Source organism: Phallusia mammillata, chromosome 1, assembly GCF_965637545.1.
Source record: "Phallusia mammillata chromosome 1, kaPhaMamm4.hap1.1, whole genome shotgun sequence".
Classification (NCBI taxonomy): domain Eukaryota; kingdom Metazoa; phylum Chordata; class Ascidiacea; order Phlebobranchia; family Ascidiidae; genus Phallusia; species Phallusia mammillata.
The window spans coordinates 30,541,794-30,559,920 of NC_137252.1; the positions used below are offsets into that span (position 1 = coordinate 30,541,794).

Sequence of the window (18,127 nt, forward strand, 5' to 3'; positions counted from 1 at the left end):
AAATAATCAAACAAACTTAACCAAACGTAAACAACTCACGACTCTTTGTTGCAGTTCTAAAGTATTAAACCATGTTATTTGTTAATCTGTTTTTATCATGAAAAAATGCTTTTGTAAATAATTTTCCCAGGTGTGGTGTCATTTGTAAAATATTTGTGTGTGTAGCAATGCGTATTTTATATTTTTGTGTATTTTTATTTTAGCAGCACATCTGACACGTCAAGGCAATTTTGTCTTTCCTTTAAAGTCTAGCGGTCTTAGATGTCCCGTTTTCTAAAACAACACGCCCTAGCACTTACACAATCGTAAACTGTTTCTTGTAGCCGCCTTCGTTGCACAATATTTATTTCCTTTGTTTCGGAGCGACACCACCTTCGCTCCGAGCTACAAACATGCGTTGTCATTTCACTATATATTCGCGTTTGCTAATCTAGGAACAACGAACTAACAGAGTCATTCACTTACTTACTCACTTTAGACCAGGGGTTCTTAACCAGGGGTACGTGTACCCCTTGGGGGTACGAAGCACCAAAGCAGGGGGTACGACATGCAGGCTAAAATTATACGCTATTTAGGCATATTTGTGAAGAATGCGTAACAAGTGACTTTGTTATATATCTAGAACGAGTTGGTTTTGTACTACTTACAATACTGTTTTAATGCATTCAACACGCAAGTTATAAATACACTGAGTTTAATTTCTATTATTACAATTTTATTTACTTTCGTCGGCCATTGTAGATAGGGGGTACGAGAAAATTTCATGAGAGCTCAAAGGGTACGGGCGCTAAAAAGGTTAAGAAACACTGCTTTAGACGAAGTTATCGCCAACGTTATACTTTACGTTCGTTGTAGTTTTATATATATGTTGTTTAATAAACCTTGTTCAGAGTTCTTTATTTGTGTAGTCAGATCGCGTATTTTCTTTCCTTACTTCTAAGTTGCTAAACTAGTTACACTGCGATATAACATATTCGCAACAGTACCTTAAATCGCAACATGTGCCTGTGATAACAAGTTGTACAGAAGTGTTATTTATTCATTTGACGACAATATTTAATCAAGCAAGTTATAAAGATTGTTATTTAGGAAGGAAAAACAGCATTTCAGGCGTGAAGCAAGGTTTAAAAAATGAAACTTTAAAATTTCCTTAGGATGTGTATCCCTACATCACAATAGTCAGTAAAACTCATTAGTTTTATTGCTATCACATCATAAGAAGACAAATAAAAGTCAAGTCACACTTGGGAATGTTTTGATCCCACTAATCCTTTCCTGATATGTAGGAGCACCCAAACTATTTAATATAGCCTATAAACAGTGGCCTGTTTTAAACCCTTATTGTAAAACCAGATTTGGTGAACAAAACGGTTGTAGATGCAGATTTACTTTGGAAAACAAATCAAAAACTTAAGGTGAACGAAAACAAAACATATGTCGCAAAAAATTAAAATTATGAAGGCTATAGCCTTAGGGTTTTTAAAAAAACGGGTCAAAACATTTCGATGTCGGTTTAAACCGGTTTGGAGGTGCGGCAAAAGACAGAAACCGGTTAAAACCGGTTGAAAACTGGAATATTCCGCCAAAAAGTCACCGAAAACTGGATTTTTCTCCAAAATTTTGACCCGCAAAAATCGAAAAAAGGAAAGGCTATAGCCTTGGGGTTTTTCAAAACTCAGGTCAATTTTTTTCGATTTCGGTTTAAACCGGTTTGGAGGTTCGGCAAGAGGCGGAAACCGATCAAAACCGGTTTAAAGCTGGAATATTCTGGCGAAAAGCCACCGAAAACCGGATTTTTCACCACAATTTTAAGCCCAAACAAATCGAAAAAAGGGAAAGGCTATTTTCGATTTGTAATCCGGTTTAAACCGGTTTGGAGGTTCGGCATGAGGCAGAAACCGGTCAGAATCAGTTTGAAAGGATTATTTCCGGCGAAAAGCCGCAGTTCCTATTAACTTAGGAACCTCCAAACCTGAATCGAAATCGAAAAATTTTGACCGGATTTTCCAAAAAACCTGAGACTATAGTCTTTCCCTTTTTCGTCTTTTTCGACAAACCCTAAGGCTTCTGTTTTTTCGGTTTGATTGGGACTCGAAAATAGGAGAAAGTACCTCGTTCTTCTTGTATTTATTGGCATTATCCTACTATTCAAGCTGAAACAATTCAAGCTTTGCAACCTGCTGCTGTTTTATTAAACCTAAACAAATGGAACGAGTTACTAGTCACAAAATACAACGATTCGATGGCACAGGGGGCAGCTTTCCTCGCGGTAAACTTCGGTGTGAGTGAATTTTCAGCTCGACCCACTAAGGGTAGGAATAGACTGGACGGTTGTCATGGCGAACCGCATGACATCATATGCCAGCTTGCACGTTCAAATTGTTTAGCTTCTTGATCATTTCATGTATCTTGTCGCCCCTACGTAACAACGTGTGTCGTAAGACAGGTTTTTTTTATCTTGTAGTCAAACAGAAATATTTTAGAGAGTGCAAGTCTGTGCTGTCGAAATGTATCTAATCTGGAAAGTTTTGGAATTATTTACCAGTCGAACATAGGTTTGCCTCTTACCAAGCTTTGTAAAAGTGTTACAATGGTACAATCTCAACAATGGTGTTCCTATGGTATATCTAACGGTTTCGGTGATGATTTTAGCCCATGGCATTTACATTTCATGCCGTTTTACGGCATTTTATTTGCACCACACAATTTACTAAAACCCCAGTCCAAAAGCTACAATCCTGTACTATGAAAATGACAGTACTTTTACTGCGATATAGTTACCCCAAAACGCCCCTTTACAAGGATTAATCCCTGTCGAACTTTTGGCTTCCAAATTTTTTAATGAGTAACGATTTATTCCAGAAATGATATTTATTTATCACTGGGATTAGCCCTTAAGCGTCTATGTATTATTCCGGAAAATGCTTTAAACGTTTCAAATTTCTACACATGTTTATGATCATTTTAATAAGCAACTCTAGATCGTTGAAGTAAGTGGTTCCCAACTTTCATAGCCGAATTCCTTACTTAACAATTCAAAAAGATTTCATTCCTCTCCTAATAGACTACATAGTAGATGCTAAACCATACAAAGATCATTTAAAAATGGGTCTTTTATCTACTTTTATCTACATGAATGCACTAAGCTTGCTGCTGACCCAGATGAAATCACTTACTCGTCAAATAGAATGTGTTTGAAGCGATCCACTTGTACTGAAGCACTTGTTCCTTCTTCATTTCGTGTTAGGTTGGTCATGGATTGTGCAGAACCTTGCTTGACCTTCTTGGCCTGGTATTCGTGTTTGATCCTCAGTTGTTTGATTCGATTATCGACCTGCTGTAACTTGTCGTTGATCCCTTTCAGTTCCTTTCCCATGTCCATCTCGGCCTATTTACAATGAAAAATAGTTAGTTTTAGTTGGCATTTTAAGGTTTGAAACAAATATGATTTTGCTTTAACAGTGATTAGTGAAGTAACGTCTTTCACGGAACAAATACTGACTTAAAATGACGTTAAAAGCGGCATGCTTATTACCAAATGCCCATGTCGCTATTATAGTGACATAGTGAATAAAACCTATCAACAGTTTCAACGTTTTAAACATGTTTTTAGGTTGCAAACCCTATTTAAAGTAGAGAATTAAAGCAGTGGTACTCAAATTGCGGTAGACGCACCATTAGTGGCTAGTTCACTACAGTTAAACCAAAATATTATATTTAGCATATACTTATTGTGGTTTACTTCTAATCATATTTAATACGTTTATGGTGCATCAAAGAGCATTGTACTAAAGGTAGCTGGTACGCAAATATATTTACTGGATATAAATAACAAACAAACACTGTAAAAGTTTAGAAATCAATATGTCCCTCAGCAACCAAGCAACTTGTATGTTTTGTACATTTACCAACCTTGGAAAGTACGGGGTCACGGTCCTTTACAAGTTTCGTGACCATTTCCAATCTGGCAATGAGTTGTTCTTGTCGATCCTTGCACTCCTCGTGATCCTCAGCGATTTCTTCCGCACACGTTTGAATGTTCGCTCTAAACACAATTGATGGTTGATAACAATACACACTAAATTCAAATTGTGAAACCACCCACCCAAGAACTGTATAATGTAAAGTAGATATTTCCTATTAATTTGCAATTTGTATGTGCTACATCCGGTTCAATAGTAGACTAGTAGTTATCCATCATGTTCAATAGTTATACATACACTTACCACGCATACAACAGCTGTACATTTGTAACTTACATTTTAATTAGGTACTTGTAAGGGGGGCAATGATAATAATCTTATCTATTTCTTACACAATACCATACAACGAAAATGTACAAATTTCTCAAAAAATATAGATGATATTTAAACTACACAACATTTTACACTCCTAAATACATGATGGTTTAATGGCCCAAAAAATGCATCCAGTCTTTTCAAACATGTCTGCTTCGCAAAATACAGAATATAAAAAGTCCGATTTATCTTTAGTGCCTCAAATGAGTGTTCGGATATCTAAACTATAACTTGCTCAAACTAACCTTATTGTATCAAGTTGATCAAGATCTTCTAGTTGTTGTTGTTTTTGATCTTTCAGCAGAGATACGCGCCTCGAGATGGCGTCACGTGCCAGTTTCTGCTTGAGTAGGTATTCGTCACGCAAGATTTCCGTCGCCCTGGTAACCAACTGAAGGCATTCCCGCTCACTTGAGGCGCTGTTCCAATCACCCGCACTTGGAAGATAAGACACTTGTTAAATTTGTTGGTCTTGAACACATAAAGAAAAAGATTGAGAGTACTGTAAATAATTTTTTTGTTATTTTTTTACAGGGTTCGAACCAAGGATGCTCCCGAAGACGAATTTCGACTGTAAATCAAGACTTATTCACACAGCAATCAAATGCCTTCTTGGGGCAGATTAGAAATCGTTGTCATATTAACGACAAGGAAGTCATTGAAGTAATCACACATGTCAGAGAACTAGAGGTAATTCTTCCAAACTACTTCTACAAACTGAACATTGTATGCGTGTTGTTCTTAGTTTTCTAGACTTGAAACTGATCACCTGGACTTGCATCTACACACCTGACGTGTTGTCCGTCCTGTGTGGCGTGTTGTTAAGCGAATACACATTGATTATCGCGGTAGCAACACACCTGCAGTGTTCTTAGAACACACCGTTAGTGTGGTTGAAACACATCGGCGTGCTGAAACAACACACTGTTTTTTCTAGTGTGCAACTGTGCAAAACGGCAATGCCATAAATCTCAAACAAACTTCAACTTAGGCACAATTACCCAAAACTCTATTCATGTCAAGGAATATTATACTTTATGCATGTTAAGATATAACGCCAACTCCTTTCATTCTCACCGTATTAATGGTTGTGAGAGGTTGCGCTTGAGCAGTGAGCGAATGTGAGACTCGAAACTCGAATCAGTGATTTGCTTGAGCGGTGACGTCACGGCGCTTGGTTCCGCTTGAGCGGATAAAAGTGGGGGTGGATCGGTCACGTGAGTACTTCTAAAAACCAAAAAAACAAGTCGAATTGTGCAATAACGACGCTTTTTTAAGCAAGTTTAAATGTCCAGCATTTATTTTTACTACCCAGCCAAATACCACAGGCAAGGCTATCGAAAAATGGTCTTACACTTCATAAAAAGCAAAGGTGTGGCAAGCACCAGCAAATTGTGGTTATAAAAAGTAAAATTTGCATAAGCATAAAAAAGGAACAAAAATCTTACAGGAGGGGTATTGATGTGCATTGTCCATCTGCTGTAAGACACACGAGCGACGGACCGAACAACGGGTCGCTTGTTATACTGAAACCTTTGATGAGACATGGAGGGGACGATGGTGTGGTTTTGGTACAAAGAATATGCTCGACTATGCACGGTTCGTCCTGTGAAACACAAAGTCGTTTTAAACTACTGTTAATGACCAGCAACATTAGCTTGCAGACATCACCTTTACGTTTCTAGACCGGCGGATTTTTTTCACCAGCCCCAGCGCTGACTGCTTTAATGGGATTTTTCTACCATTTTAGAGTAAAGAAACTGGTAATAGTTGTTCACTGGTTTGCTGAGGTTACAAAAACTTATGCGGCGGAAATTATTGTATTTTATTTTCATTTTGGCTTGTTTCGTTTCTAGAAAGTTGCTGACGACGTCATTTAGGCTAAAACTTGCATTTCTGTCACATTTAGTTACGTGATGTAAAAAAAAATACGGCAAATGCAGAGTCATATTTACGTGAGTGTTATATCACAATATCTAAACCCGCATACTGAATTTTAACACAAGAAAACATGCGGAATCCAATGCTTAATCGAGGCTGGGCGCGAGAACAAGAATTTTATACCGTAAAAGTCCCGGCTAAAACCTACCGTAAATTTTATTACCGACAAAATCAAATTTATCTTAAACTGTTAGTTTACCTGAGTAAGATCTTGCGGAAAATCTTTATCTTCGTCTTCTTCCTGCAGAAACTTGTACATTTTGTTCAGCCACGGGAGGGCGATAGAGTGAATGCCAACCGATGTGCAGCAGTGATAACGTGAAAGCAAAACAGGGTCTGTAAAAAATGCCCATTAAACATTAATTCCATTTTGTGACTAAAGTTGCAAGCTAACGACATAACGCAGCAGGGTGATATAAACAAAATGCCCAAGGTCAGAAAAAAGGGGAAATCGGATGTTGTGACAAAACAAAACCTAATATTTCCTTGTTGAAAAACGTACAAACACAAAAATTATACAATATATTTCAGAACTAGTATACATACATATAGCGTTTAGTAAATTTTGTGGGAAACTTTTCGTAAAGTGGTTAATTATTTAATTTTACACTGCAATTTGTGTCTCAAAAACGGGAAAAAATACTTCAAATAACATTTTTTTGGGCTATGTTACTATACACATTCCAGCAGATGTATAAAAACATTGCTTAGACAGAGGTAAACCAATTAAGTGTTAGAACAAGGTTTACCGCCAAATAAGCCAATAAAATATTGATCTATTTTACTGCACACATTCCTACAGACGATATAAAAATCGTGTTTAGACTTAGACAAAGTAAAACAAAGTGTTAAAACAACGTTTACCGCCAAACAAGTCAATGAGGTGGCTTTCTGGGTCATCTTCCTCCATAGTCAAGTCCATCTCCAATTCAACCGTCTCATAAACGTACAGTGTTGGAGGGGTGAGATCATCTAGTGGCGACGTACTTCTAACTTGGCTTAACCGCGAACGCACAGACTGTAAACAAAACCAGCAAATACAGTTTACAAAGAATTTGATTGTCAAACGCATTTTAAAACAACGAAGAACAACATAATAAGGTGAGCGCTAAAGTTTCATCGCCAAAATGGCGGTTTTCCCGCCCAATTGGGCTGGTTTCTGATATCCAGTTGCGGATTGAGACCACTGGTTGCATTTTTTGGTGGGTTGGGAAGACCATTTCTGTTTTGCTTTTTTTTGCAGGCATTTTGATATCCATGCGTCTTTACAGGCAGTTATATGACGTGATAACTGGGCTCCTTTTTCATTTACTTCATAATTGCGACATTGAAGCTTGTTTTGACAAGCTGAGTGGCAGCTTAAAGAATTTGGCCTTAAAAATTTATCGCCAAGTAAGTGTTGAAATTTTGTTTTAGCCAAAACTATTTGGTCAACAATAAACATCTCTAAAGGTGCAAAGTATTGAATTTTGTATTTTGTTGCTGAGGTTAATATTTTCTCACACACCTGTGTTTCAACATCGATGTCATCACTTTCATTATCAGAAGTCCACAATGCAATACAGTGATGCAGTTTGCCAGTTGATGTTGCTATGACAACTGTTGTAGGGGTTGTGGACATGATGTGAATGGAACAAGAGTCGACTCCATAGTTATCCTCAGCTGATGGCAACATAATAAGTGGACCCTGAAGTTGACCTTTGCTGAACCTAGGAAATATAATCCTTTAGAAGTAACATATCAGACCGTTGTGAAAACGTACTGTGGAAAAGTAGTTTCAGCTGTTATGAATTAGGGACAGAAAAGTTTCCAAAACAAAAATTAAAACTTATCGTTTTATGTGTATCGTTTGAGACGGTGGTGTGCAACCTTAACTATTGGTTGGTCAAACAGAACTTGGCCTTCGATAGGCCTGGCGTACTGGTCGCTGATCTGCATTAACGCTTCATGGCTAATCCCAGTAATTTAAGTTCACCGTAACTGATTACTGGGTCAATCTCGCGATCCCCTTCTACAAAGTTGACTATGCAGCATACGAGGCAGGCAACTGTGCTTTTCATTTGACTCCCGACATGCTCTCCACTGAGCCTGCATAGCTCAATTGATAGAGGGTGATCTTGGAAAGATTCCTGTCATAGGTTTGAATCCCACTGCAGGCTAGATTTTTCACACCTAAGCCTTGCCATGTGGGAATGCTTGGTGACCCACTGATTCGTTATAAAGCATTCAATGGGCCTGGTGTACTATGACAATCAACATTAGACAAACGACCACACGTTCATATAACGCATGTTGCCTTTCCTTTGCAGCGTACTAGACACTTTTAGGTTGACAACTAGCAGTAAAGAGTTTTATTCGCATTATTAGGTTGAAAATAAATAGGTGCATTGATCTGCTCAGAAAGAAAGTGTTTGGAATTGTTCATTATCATTGCAAAACAGAGAGCGGAAATTTCAATTGAAATCCAAGCATCTCTGCAGGCTGAACACCCCTTATTTAATGGGCCACATTTGTCACGAGCGGTGTAGATTGCACATCCCTAGTGTTCAAGTCCAACATAAGGTCTAAATTTTTCAAAAGTGCTTTTTTCAGCTAATTTAATAAACTAAAAACTTACTTATTATTTGTAAGAGAGGTGGAAAGCATTAAAACTTCGCCATTTCCCTGTAGCAAATAAATAGGTTGCAACTGAACCACTTCTGAAGCTTTCACAAACTGGGTGCGCCGTTTTGGTGTGTAATCCATTGGTGGAGCAAAATCAAAAGCAATCACTGTTTCCCCAAGACCTGTTGTGACTGAATACCTGTGAAAGTGATAATTAAACTAACATATATATTTATTTATTTATAATTAAAGATGAAAAATGTGTTTTGAAAAATGACACTTTTTTTCCTTGTCAACACTAAATTATTCCACGTAAAATAAACTTAATTGAACTAAACTAAACCATGCCAAGCAACTTGATTGAAGTTTTATATACTTTTTTTCAGTTGTTCAGTTCTTTGCAATACGGAACAGAAAATGGTTATTACATACAGGTTTAATAAATATTCTGTTTTATTGCATACTATTTTCAATCTGTACCTTATCATTAATATTTTAGGACAATGTGACTTACATGGATAAAAGTGAGATCCGTGAAGCGTTCATTGACATGTTGTTATCAATTGGTGGTGTAAGCTTGTGTGTTTGTATTGGAGTTTGGGGGTCAGAGTGAATGTTGTATATCCGCAGAACGTTGTCTGAGGTCAGGATGCAGATGTGGGGTGATGGACTGGTTGCCATTGGATACCATGAAGCTTGCTTTAGTTGCACTGAGATGTTGGTTATAAAAAATCTTTCTCCAATTGGAAATGTTCTGCAGTAAAAATGTTACCATCAGATTTGACGGACAAAACAGGCATTTTATTTCGTAACTATTGTTTGACAATTATTATTCCACCAACTTTTGTACATCAGCCAAAATACTGTTTTATAACTGAAAAAATAATAGCAATAATAAACATATTTGTAAAAACACAATTTAATTTTTATAAACAAAAAAATACCTATTGTTACGAAGACAAATGTACAAAACCACCCTTCTACTTACTTGCATGTGACACAATTTTTGCCACCCTCGTACTCAGCTTGACGACCCCATCGTGGAGGTAGAGCAAGTATAGATACACCTCTTGCCCCTACAAGGGCTATGTGGTTTCCTTGGGGACTGAATTGGATTTTCCTTACTTTGAAATATGGAGGATTTTGACACATGAGCGTCTGAACAAATTTTAATTTGAAAAATGAATGTTATTTTGTTCTAATTTGGCACATTTTTTGTTTCACAGATTGAAACCTGTAAAACAGAACTGCACTAAAACTATTGTTTGGCTAGTAAATATGCCCAACTGTAACATTATACAATATTTGAGGCTGATTTAATGATATGTATTGTCAAAACTATGTAAATTGATAAACTTCTCCCATTCATATTCTTCATTACTTTGTTCTCAATATGTTGCCACTACATTAGTCACCAAGAAGATATACTAGATAATAAAAAAATCAAAATTTAAGGCATGTTTTTTCAGCATAGACATTCAACATTTTTGACGTACCTGAATTCCGCCAGATTCTGATTCGTCTAACAACGAGCGGAGATTTGTGACAAGCAAACAACCTTTGTTGTTGTTCCAAATAAACAGGTTTCCCCCATGAATGTGCAGTAACTGCTCAGTTTTCTTTGGATCAGCTTCATCATTCTTGTCAGCTACATGCTGAAAGACCTCATGTTCAGCTAGAAGTTCGTTCAATCGTTGTGCTCCAAACATTTTGTGATTGATCAAATTCTCATCAAAAAGTTACCTTGAAGCATTATCTTGGCTACAAAGAAAATTTCAATCAAAACTCTGCAAAAATCAGATTGAACAAAATAAATGTAAATCCAGTTTTTCAAAATAATTGCACTTAAACTCTTTAAACACAGCGCTTACAAAGTTGTTTACACTGCAAGTTTGACTTATAAACAACACTAACAATTCTAGCCCAGTACTAATGCTGAGGAGGATCCTTTATGTTTTTATTTGACATTTTGTAGTACAGGTATTCATTGGACATTTTCAAAATCACAGCAATAGGGTGGTTAGATTCATTTCCATACAAGAAGTAAAGTGTTGTTAAAACCCCTCCTACAAAGAAAAATAAACATATAAGGGCAACGAGTTCTTTTTTCCAATACACAGGTGGATCTCGTTTATGTGTTGGCAACTGTGGGCCACCGCCACCAAGTTCTCTGGAATTTTCCCAAAAATCTTTCCAAAATGGTGAATCTATTCCTTCCTGCATGCGTCGCTGGGCTCTTGATGTCCCATAGGTGTTATGATAGTCTGTCCACCTATCTGCTACCTGTCTGGCATGATTGTACTTAACATAGGGATTTTTGTACTCTTTGGAACGCAAAGGATTGTGAGTTTGTTCACCGGCTTTAAATCCATTACTGTTGGTGTCTTTCTCGGATTTATCAAACACAGTTGATGTCACAGGTAATCCTGCATCATAAAGTCTTCTTGTGTTTGGCTTGCTTAATATGGAATATGCTTCCTTTACAGCAATAAACTCAGACTGGGAATCAGCATTTTTCGAAGATAAATCTGGGTGCAGTTCCTTTGATTTCTTCACAAAAGCATCTCTCAATTGCTTTGGTGTAGCATTTCTTTCAACTCCCAATAATGCATAGTGGTCAATTTTGTGCTGTTTATTTTCAGTAGAAAATAGACAGGCCAGTGGCCACCTTTTCAGTGATAAGGCTTGCGGTTTGGTTAAAAGTCCATAAAAGATCATGGTTTAGTTTGCATAACGTAATAAGGATTATTATTTTAGGGCTAAAAAGTTTGTACAAACTTTTAACTGCCCAATGCTGTAAAAAGAAAAAATACATAGATAGCATTGCAAGGCAATACAGTACGCTTCGAATTTACCCCATAACTACGCAATTTATCACTTTATATTCATATTTTGATCTAGTTGGTACATTCTAAGGCATAGTGGTAAATGTACAAGCCAAACATAAAGAACAAATGTGGTTTATGCTTTTCAGTCACACCCGATCAACAGCATTGCAATATTGTAGAAGTCAATGAGGTGCTTTATTCAACTAAAACAACAAAAATGAAAAAAAATTGCATAGAAGGCTTGTGACTTTTCAAAAACACAGATACATACAATTCTGGACAGTCACAATTTGTCTTGTAATTACCTGAAAGCTGGGTCTACACAAAATATCTATAACCGATGATAGGCCACACTTTGGGCTAACAATGCGATTAAACAGAATTGCAATTAACCAGAATCATTTGTAAATAAAAAGAAGAATGTTTTAAAAATCTGTCTTATTTTGTTAACACTGACCACATAAAAAGTACTTGAAAAGCAAGCCACCCACACATATCTCATACAACTTGGACATAAGCCAGTAGGGTTTATTACCTAAACCAGTGGTTCTCAAACTTTTTTATTGTCGGGGCCAAATGGTATTTTTTTAAGTGTGTAGGGAGCCGCAAAAAAACAAAACCTTGAGAAAATCACTGAAGATTATTACTTTGAAAGCTCAAATAGCAATGTTTGGTGGTTTTCTGAGGTCTGGTGCGAGCCGCAGAATAAGTAGTTGGGAGCCGCATGCGGCCCCAAAAACCGAGTTTGAGAACCACTGACCTAAACAAATGTGACTTTGCATAAAATGTATGTCACATGGTAAACAACTTGCAGACACCATATTGTTTAGATAAGAAAGCATATAAGACTCAGTCATATAAGCATGAATAAACAAAATAAATTGCTATAAAACTGATTCTGATTACACTTTTTTATCATTAGAAATACTAGTGGCTTTTTGTGCTTGAATGGCCTGGAGCATATGTTGTTGTTTGTACAAGTACTCAGCATTTTCCTGTTTGAGAATTTCTCTTTCGTAAAGTTTGCGACTTGGTGAATAAACAATAAAACGTCCAAAAAAGAAACAATGAATTAAAATCACTAAAATCGTAAGAGGAATAATCCTGAATTTCATTTCCCTGTGGAGTTGTTTATTATGAGCATTATCCGAGTCATTTTTTGCATTCTTTTGTGCAGCATATGTGCTGTACAGTGGATCTTGAAATGGATAACCAGGATCATCAGGTAGATGGTCATAAACCCGACGTGATTTTGCATTGCTCAACACGGCATAAGCTTCATTGACTTCAACAAACTTGTGGTGCAGTTTCTTATCAGGGGCATTGAGATCTGGATGCATGATTTTGCATTTTTCAATGTAGGCTTGTTTAATCTCCTCGGTTGTCGCATTGCGAGTTATGCCCAAAGTATCATAGTGGCCCAGCATCACATCACAGCAACTAAAACATCTGTTGTTGATCAGTTTGCCAGACATTGTGAGTTGCTTACAAGACAGAGTTAGAAAACTTACAACCATCATTACTGGTTAAGCATCAAAGATCCTAATTGATATTCATGATAGCTGAACTCCTGAACAGTTTACTACCATTTTTCAGCACTTTAATAAATAGTGAAAAAGAACAAATATATATTCAGTTTGGCAAAAACTTGTAAAACATACAGTACTAAGCTATCGATACAAGATGCCAAAAATTAATTTTTACCAATGTTTGATCACTTCTTTAATGTAATGTGCTCATAAATACCAGACTAAAATCAATACATGCATTTGTAAAACAATGTTTTTGCAAGGTTATTAATAGCACCAACAAAAATTTCTATTTTAGGGTCAAGTGTCTTATCAACAATACCACGGAGTTATTCAATCATGCATCTTCAAAGTTAATTCCACCATCGCCAGATTTGGGAGGCTTTTTATTTCTTGGAGGTGCATTATTATGTGGGGCATTGTATGGATAACGGTTTGTGTCAAATGATTCTTGTTTTGCCTGCAAATTCATAGCACGCACACTAAGAAGAAAAAACAGACCCATTATGAACAAAAAAATGGCCTGGCGTTCTAGTATGGCATTACTATACATATTTCGCTGTGAGTTTGAATGATGTGATTTTTTATGCTGTCTGTACACAGAGTCCCAATAGCTATTTAGTTTGTCCCTGCTTACACGCGGATCTTCATATTCATGAGAATGATAAGACTGTTGATTTTTATAAGACTGCCTTCTAGTCCTTGCCCCAAAGTCCCTGTAAGCATTTGTTGGGTCTTCCTGATAACGGGATTGTCTGTTTTGATTTTGCCAAGTTCTCCAAACATCCTCTGGCTTTGATCGCTGCGCATTTCCCCAGCGATACTCCGAAGTGTCATAATGGGAGAAGCCACCTTTTCCGGTGTTGCGATACTGCAAACTGCAATCATAGTCTTTGCGTTGGGATACGTTGCTTAATGTGCCGTAGGCTTCACTAATGCGCACAAACTTCTCATGCATAACTTTATCTCCTTGATGCTTGTCTGGGTGATAGAGTTTACACTTTTCAAGGTACAATTTTTTAATTTCTTCTGCTGATGCATCTCTTTTTGCACCAAGAACCTCGTAATAGTCCAACCTTGCGCATGTAGTTAAATGCAGTAGACGACATGAGGCATAAGAACCAAATACTTTATAATTTACAAAATAATTTAGCAGTGGAATTCTTAATCCAGGAAAAATTTTGGCCACAGAAAGCATTGTTTTTGAGTAAAACATTTACTAAAAGCATGCTTTTTTAAGCACAAATCCTTTTTACATATTGCACACCACTTGTAAAGCATTCAAAGAGTTATATAATTGTTTAACATTAAACCATGGTTTACAGGAAATACAGCAAAGGTCTGTGTACAAATAAAAAAGTTATATTACCAAGCTGTTGTAGCAAGACAAAAATCTGCAAGATATGTTTATCTATTATATTTCACATGTGATTTCCAACCTCTATTGGATCATGCTGGTACCTTACAGACAGATAAAGGTCTTTTCTTCACAGTACCAAGGGTAAACTCACTCTGATAAAAAAGGTTTTTGATTCAAGAAGTTTAAGAGGCATTTCAATTATAATCTAGTTAGCTACTTTTTGTGTTTGACAAATTAATAAAACGTCTGTAAACGCAATCTTCTCCTAAAGAACTCCTGGCCTTATTTTTCATTAATTTACTCTTTTCGGCTTGTTTAAACTCTGATTACTCATCACACAAACATTCATTTAAATGTCGTATAACTTCATTGCATGTTATAACATCATTATCGAGCCTCTTCACACTTCACAGACTATTGCCTGAACTCTGTTTTTGCTATTAATTTTCGCGGGTCACTGCGTGTTTAGTGACCCATCACGACAACTGGTCGTCTGTCCTTGGAGCTGAAGTTCACAGCTGTCGATCTTGTAAGATAATTAGTTATAATCTAATTAACTTTTTATGTTTGTCAAAAGTATAAAAGTGGCGACTTTTAACATTATAGATTTTATTGCGTCATTTTGAAGCGTGTGCAATAAATCATTTAAACTAGTGATGCACCGAAGTTTCGGTTGGCCGAAACATTTTGGCCGAATATTCGGTTTCTACCTGAACTATTTGAAGCGGGTTCGGTGAATCACTGATTTTAACGTATTAGAACACACCTGTACCAACGTATTTCTGCCGAGAGAACCGCAATAGCTTCCTGGTTTTGGTTTAAAGGTGTATTGTAAAGTACCGTATATCCTTTGAAAGTTGTTGTTGTTTTTTGAAAGGTTTTTTTTATGCTCTAATTACTCTGACAAATGCTTCTGACCAGGCACTTTTGTCCTCATGATTGGTTTGAAGTTTTGCGACACCAACACCAACTAGGTTGTACGAGCAGAAACTTTTTTAGTGCTGTATGGCTGAAAATAGATAGATTTTGGTGTTGCCCTTGAAGTAGCAACTTAAGTGACCCAAACGTCTAATCTAAAGGGGTGCCTTCGAATACTACAGGTCCGCTTGGTGCTCTAAGTGCACTAGGTACTTCGCTTGGTCCGCTTGGTACTTCGCTTGGTAATTCGATTACTATAATGCATTTAAATAGGGAAAAACGTGGCCAAAATTTAAATGCTACAGGTAACTCGTTGGACTCGACCGAACCTGTAAGCATCGCAGTACCTACTTCGCCAGGAACGTCGCTTACTACAGGTAACTCGTTTAGACTCGACTAAACTCGTATTTAGTGCAGGTAACCGTTTTTGTGAGACGAAACTTATTAAGTTGTAGCCTTTTATTGGTGGTCTGTGTATGTGTTGTTTAATGTTGTAATGCAGTTTTGTAATAATTTATTTTTATTCTCGTGCAGTAAAAACGATAATGCCTCTCCTGTTGATTTGTTTTCTTTCATTTGGTTGTGGTTTATGTCATATTGGTGATTTGATAAACCACTGGTTGTCCACTTCATTTATACTCATCCGCTGAGGATGAAGTCATTATGTTTGTGGAATATTGATTAGCCTACATTACGGATAATGCAGAATATAAGGCGAAAACTGGCTTGTGACTTCATTTTCATTGTGGTACCAACAAGAATGGGTTCAGAACCACTGACATATACTACCATTTACCATAATACCATCAGGAAAACAAATTCATAAATTTAACCATTTTTCGAACACGTAAAACCTTCTTACTTTTTAGATTCAAGAACGCTGCAAGAACACGATCCTTAAAAAGCTTTGACTGAAGCAAAACCGACAACTGCAGGGTGTTCCAGATACTTATGAAAACGAAAAAGTCAAAAAATCAGTGGTTTTAAAGAATCATTAACATCCTCATCAAATTCTTTGTATTTTTGTAGCATTGTTTTGATTGTTTTGTGTAGTCCGCAGTAATTTAAAGACACTCAAACACTTCGAATACGAGTAAACTAAGAATGATGCAATAAAATTATTCTACGTCTTTTCAAGTTATTGAGTTCACGAGATTTTTCGGTAAGTGTTTTTACGAAATTTATATTTGCTTTGTTTTATTTCGTTACGTTAATTGTGTGGTTGTCAGTTAATCTTGTTTGTATCATGACGTAAACTATAGTGATTATAGTAACCAACAAGGAGGTCCAACATTAAGCATTGCTGATACTAACGGATTGCATAATTTTTGCTCTAAAGACAGTTTTTATGACTGACAGATGGACAATTCTTTCTTTACAAATATATTAGGATAGTAATAGAACAACCATAGGCATTAGCGAGGTGTGACTTTTTGCACAAAATGTGCACCTATAACAAAATTAGATAAAAAAGCTTGTCACAATCATTTAAATAGAGATAATGTTAGAGAAGTTGTAAATAAGAAAACATATTTTTGTACTAAATCGGTTTCAAGAAAATTGTTGTCTGATAACATACAAGGAAAACAGAATGTCAAAACAAGCTTTGTGGCCATGTGGCTGTTGCAAGAAAAACTGCAACAAAAAAGGAAACTCGCTTTTATGCGAAGTTTGTGTTAAATGGTTTCACCAGGATTGCTTGTCCCTGTCAGATACAAGTTTTCAAATCATACAGGAAATCCAAAACTATCCGTTTCTGTGTTCTTCTTGCAGAACCTTGGCTGAAGACGCATTTGACTTTTTCGCTTCTCTGGCTCGCTTGGGCAAGGTTGTTCAATGCCGTTCTTTTGTAACCGATAAAAACTACGCATATGTCTATTACGTCAGCTTATGAAAGAACATTCACAATGCATTTTTAATCAATGAATAATAACATACATTGTCAATATTTATGATAAATCTGCATTCTTGGCGGTAGGCTACCGGTATTAGAGAAATTTCACACATCCATTTCTTTTGTAGGCAGCTAAAGACGGACTTGATTCTCTCACGAAGGCTGTCGCGATTGAGGATTTATATATAAAGAAAAACCTTGAAATTCCAGTGCTGAATTAAACTATCGTTTAGACGACCAAGCCAAAAATATTATAGCAGAACATAATCTTTTAGATGATGCTTGGATACCTGTGGAGACTGTCGCCGACGGTAACTGTTTGTTCCATGCTGCCTCCATATGCCTCGTTGGAAACTCCAGTATTGCAATAAGAGCTAAAGGCGCGAACTTGTATTGATATGATTAAAAATCGGAAAATGTACATCAACCATTCGTTGGCAAATCAACTACCGTTTGTTTCGCCGGCGTATAATGATTCATGCATCCAATGTGCGGTGAATGGAGCGTTTTCAAGTGCTTGGACGATTCTTGCTTTAAGTAATGTCATTGGGCGTGGCATTAATAGTATTTACCCACCTTGCAATGGACCATTGGACAAAACCATTGGCATTCTTAATCGAATAATTTCGGCACAGCTCTTCACAGTCGAACCTATTTCGATTATGTGGACAAAAATCAGCACTAGGTTTGTGAAAACTTGGGTTCCCGACCACTTTGTTGCCATATGCAGAGACGTTACCCACATACGCCATTCA

At 36.8% G+C, this 18,127-nt stretch overlaps 4 protein-coding genes across 4 annotated transcripts; all 4 read right to left on the reverse strand.

Annotated features, from left to right (window-relative positions):
• Positions 1-1,183: 1,183 nt before the first annotated feature.
• Positions 1,184-10,552, reverse strand: LOC145226520 (nucleoporin 88-like). Its single transcript, XM_080092295.1, has 13 exons — positions 10,340-10,552; positions 9,832-10,001; positions 9,358-9,597; positions 8,857-9,042; positions 7,747-7,948; positions 7,104-7,257; positions 6,439-6,575; positions 5,747-5,904; positions 5,376-5,525; positions 4,544-4,735; positions 3,913-4,045; positions 3,177-3,388; positions 1,184-2,418 (listed from the first exon to the last, which is right to left on the reverse strand). The coding sequence occupies exons 1-13, from the start codon at positions 10,550-10,552 to the stop codon at positions 2,355-2,357; spliced, it is 2,211 nt and encodes a 736-aa protein (XP_079948421.1). The 3' UTR covers positions 1,184-2,354.
• A 77-nt stretch (positions 10,553-10,629) lies between these two features.
• On the reverse strand, positions 10,630-11,570 carry LOC145226552 (uncharacterized). Its single transcript, XM_080092297.1, has one exon. It carries the CDS (start codon positions 11,559-11,561, stop codon positions 10,773-10,775), a length of 789 nt encoding a protein of 262 aa, XP_079948423.1. The 5' UTR covers positions 11,562-11,570; the 3' UTR covers positions 10,630-10,772.
• Positions 11,571-11,637: 67 nt separating this feature from the next.
• On the reverse strand, positions 11,638-13,191 carry LOC145226568 (uncharacterized). Its single transcript, XM_080092298.1, has one exon. It carries the CDS (start codon positions 13,189-13,191, stop codon positions 12,574-12,576), a length of 618 nt encoding a protein of 205 aa, XP_079948424.1. The 3' UTR covers positions 11,638-12,573.
• Positions 13,192-13,241: 50 nt separating this feature from the next.
• On the reverse strand, positions 13,242-14,885 carry LOC145226536 (uncharacterized). Its single transcript, XM_080092296.1, has one exon. It carries the CDS (start codon positions 14,414-14,416, stop codon positions 13,538-13,540), a length of 879 nt encoding a protein of 292 aa, XP_079948422.1. The 5' UTR covers positions 14,417-14,885; the 3' UTR covers positions 13,242-13,537.
• Between the last annotated feature and the right edge of the window lie 3,242 nt (positions 14,886-18,127).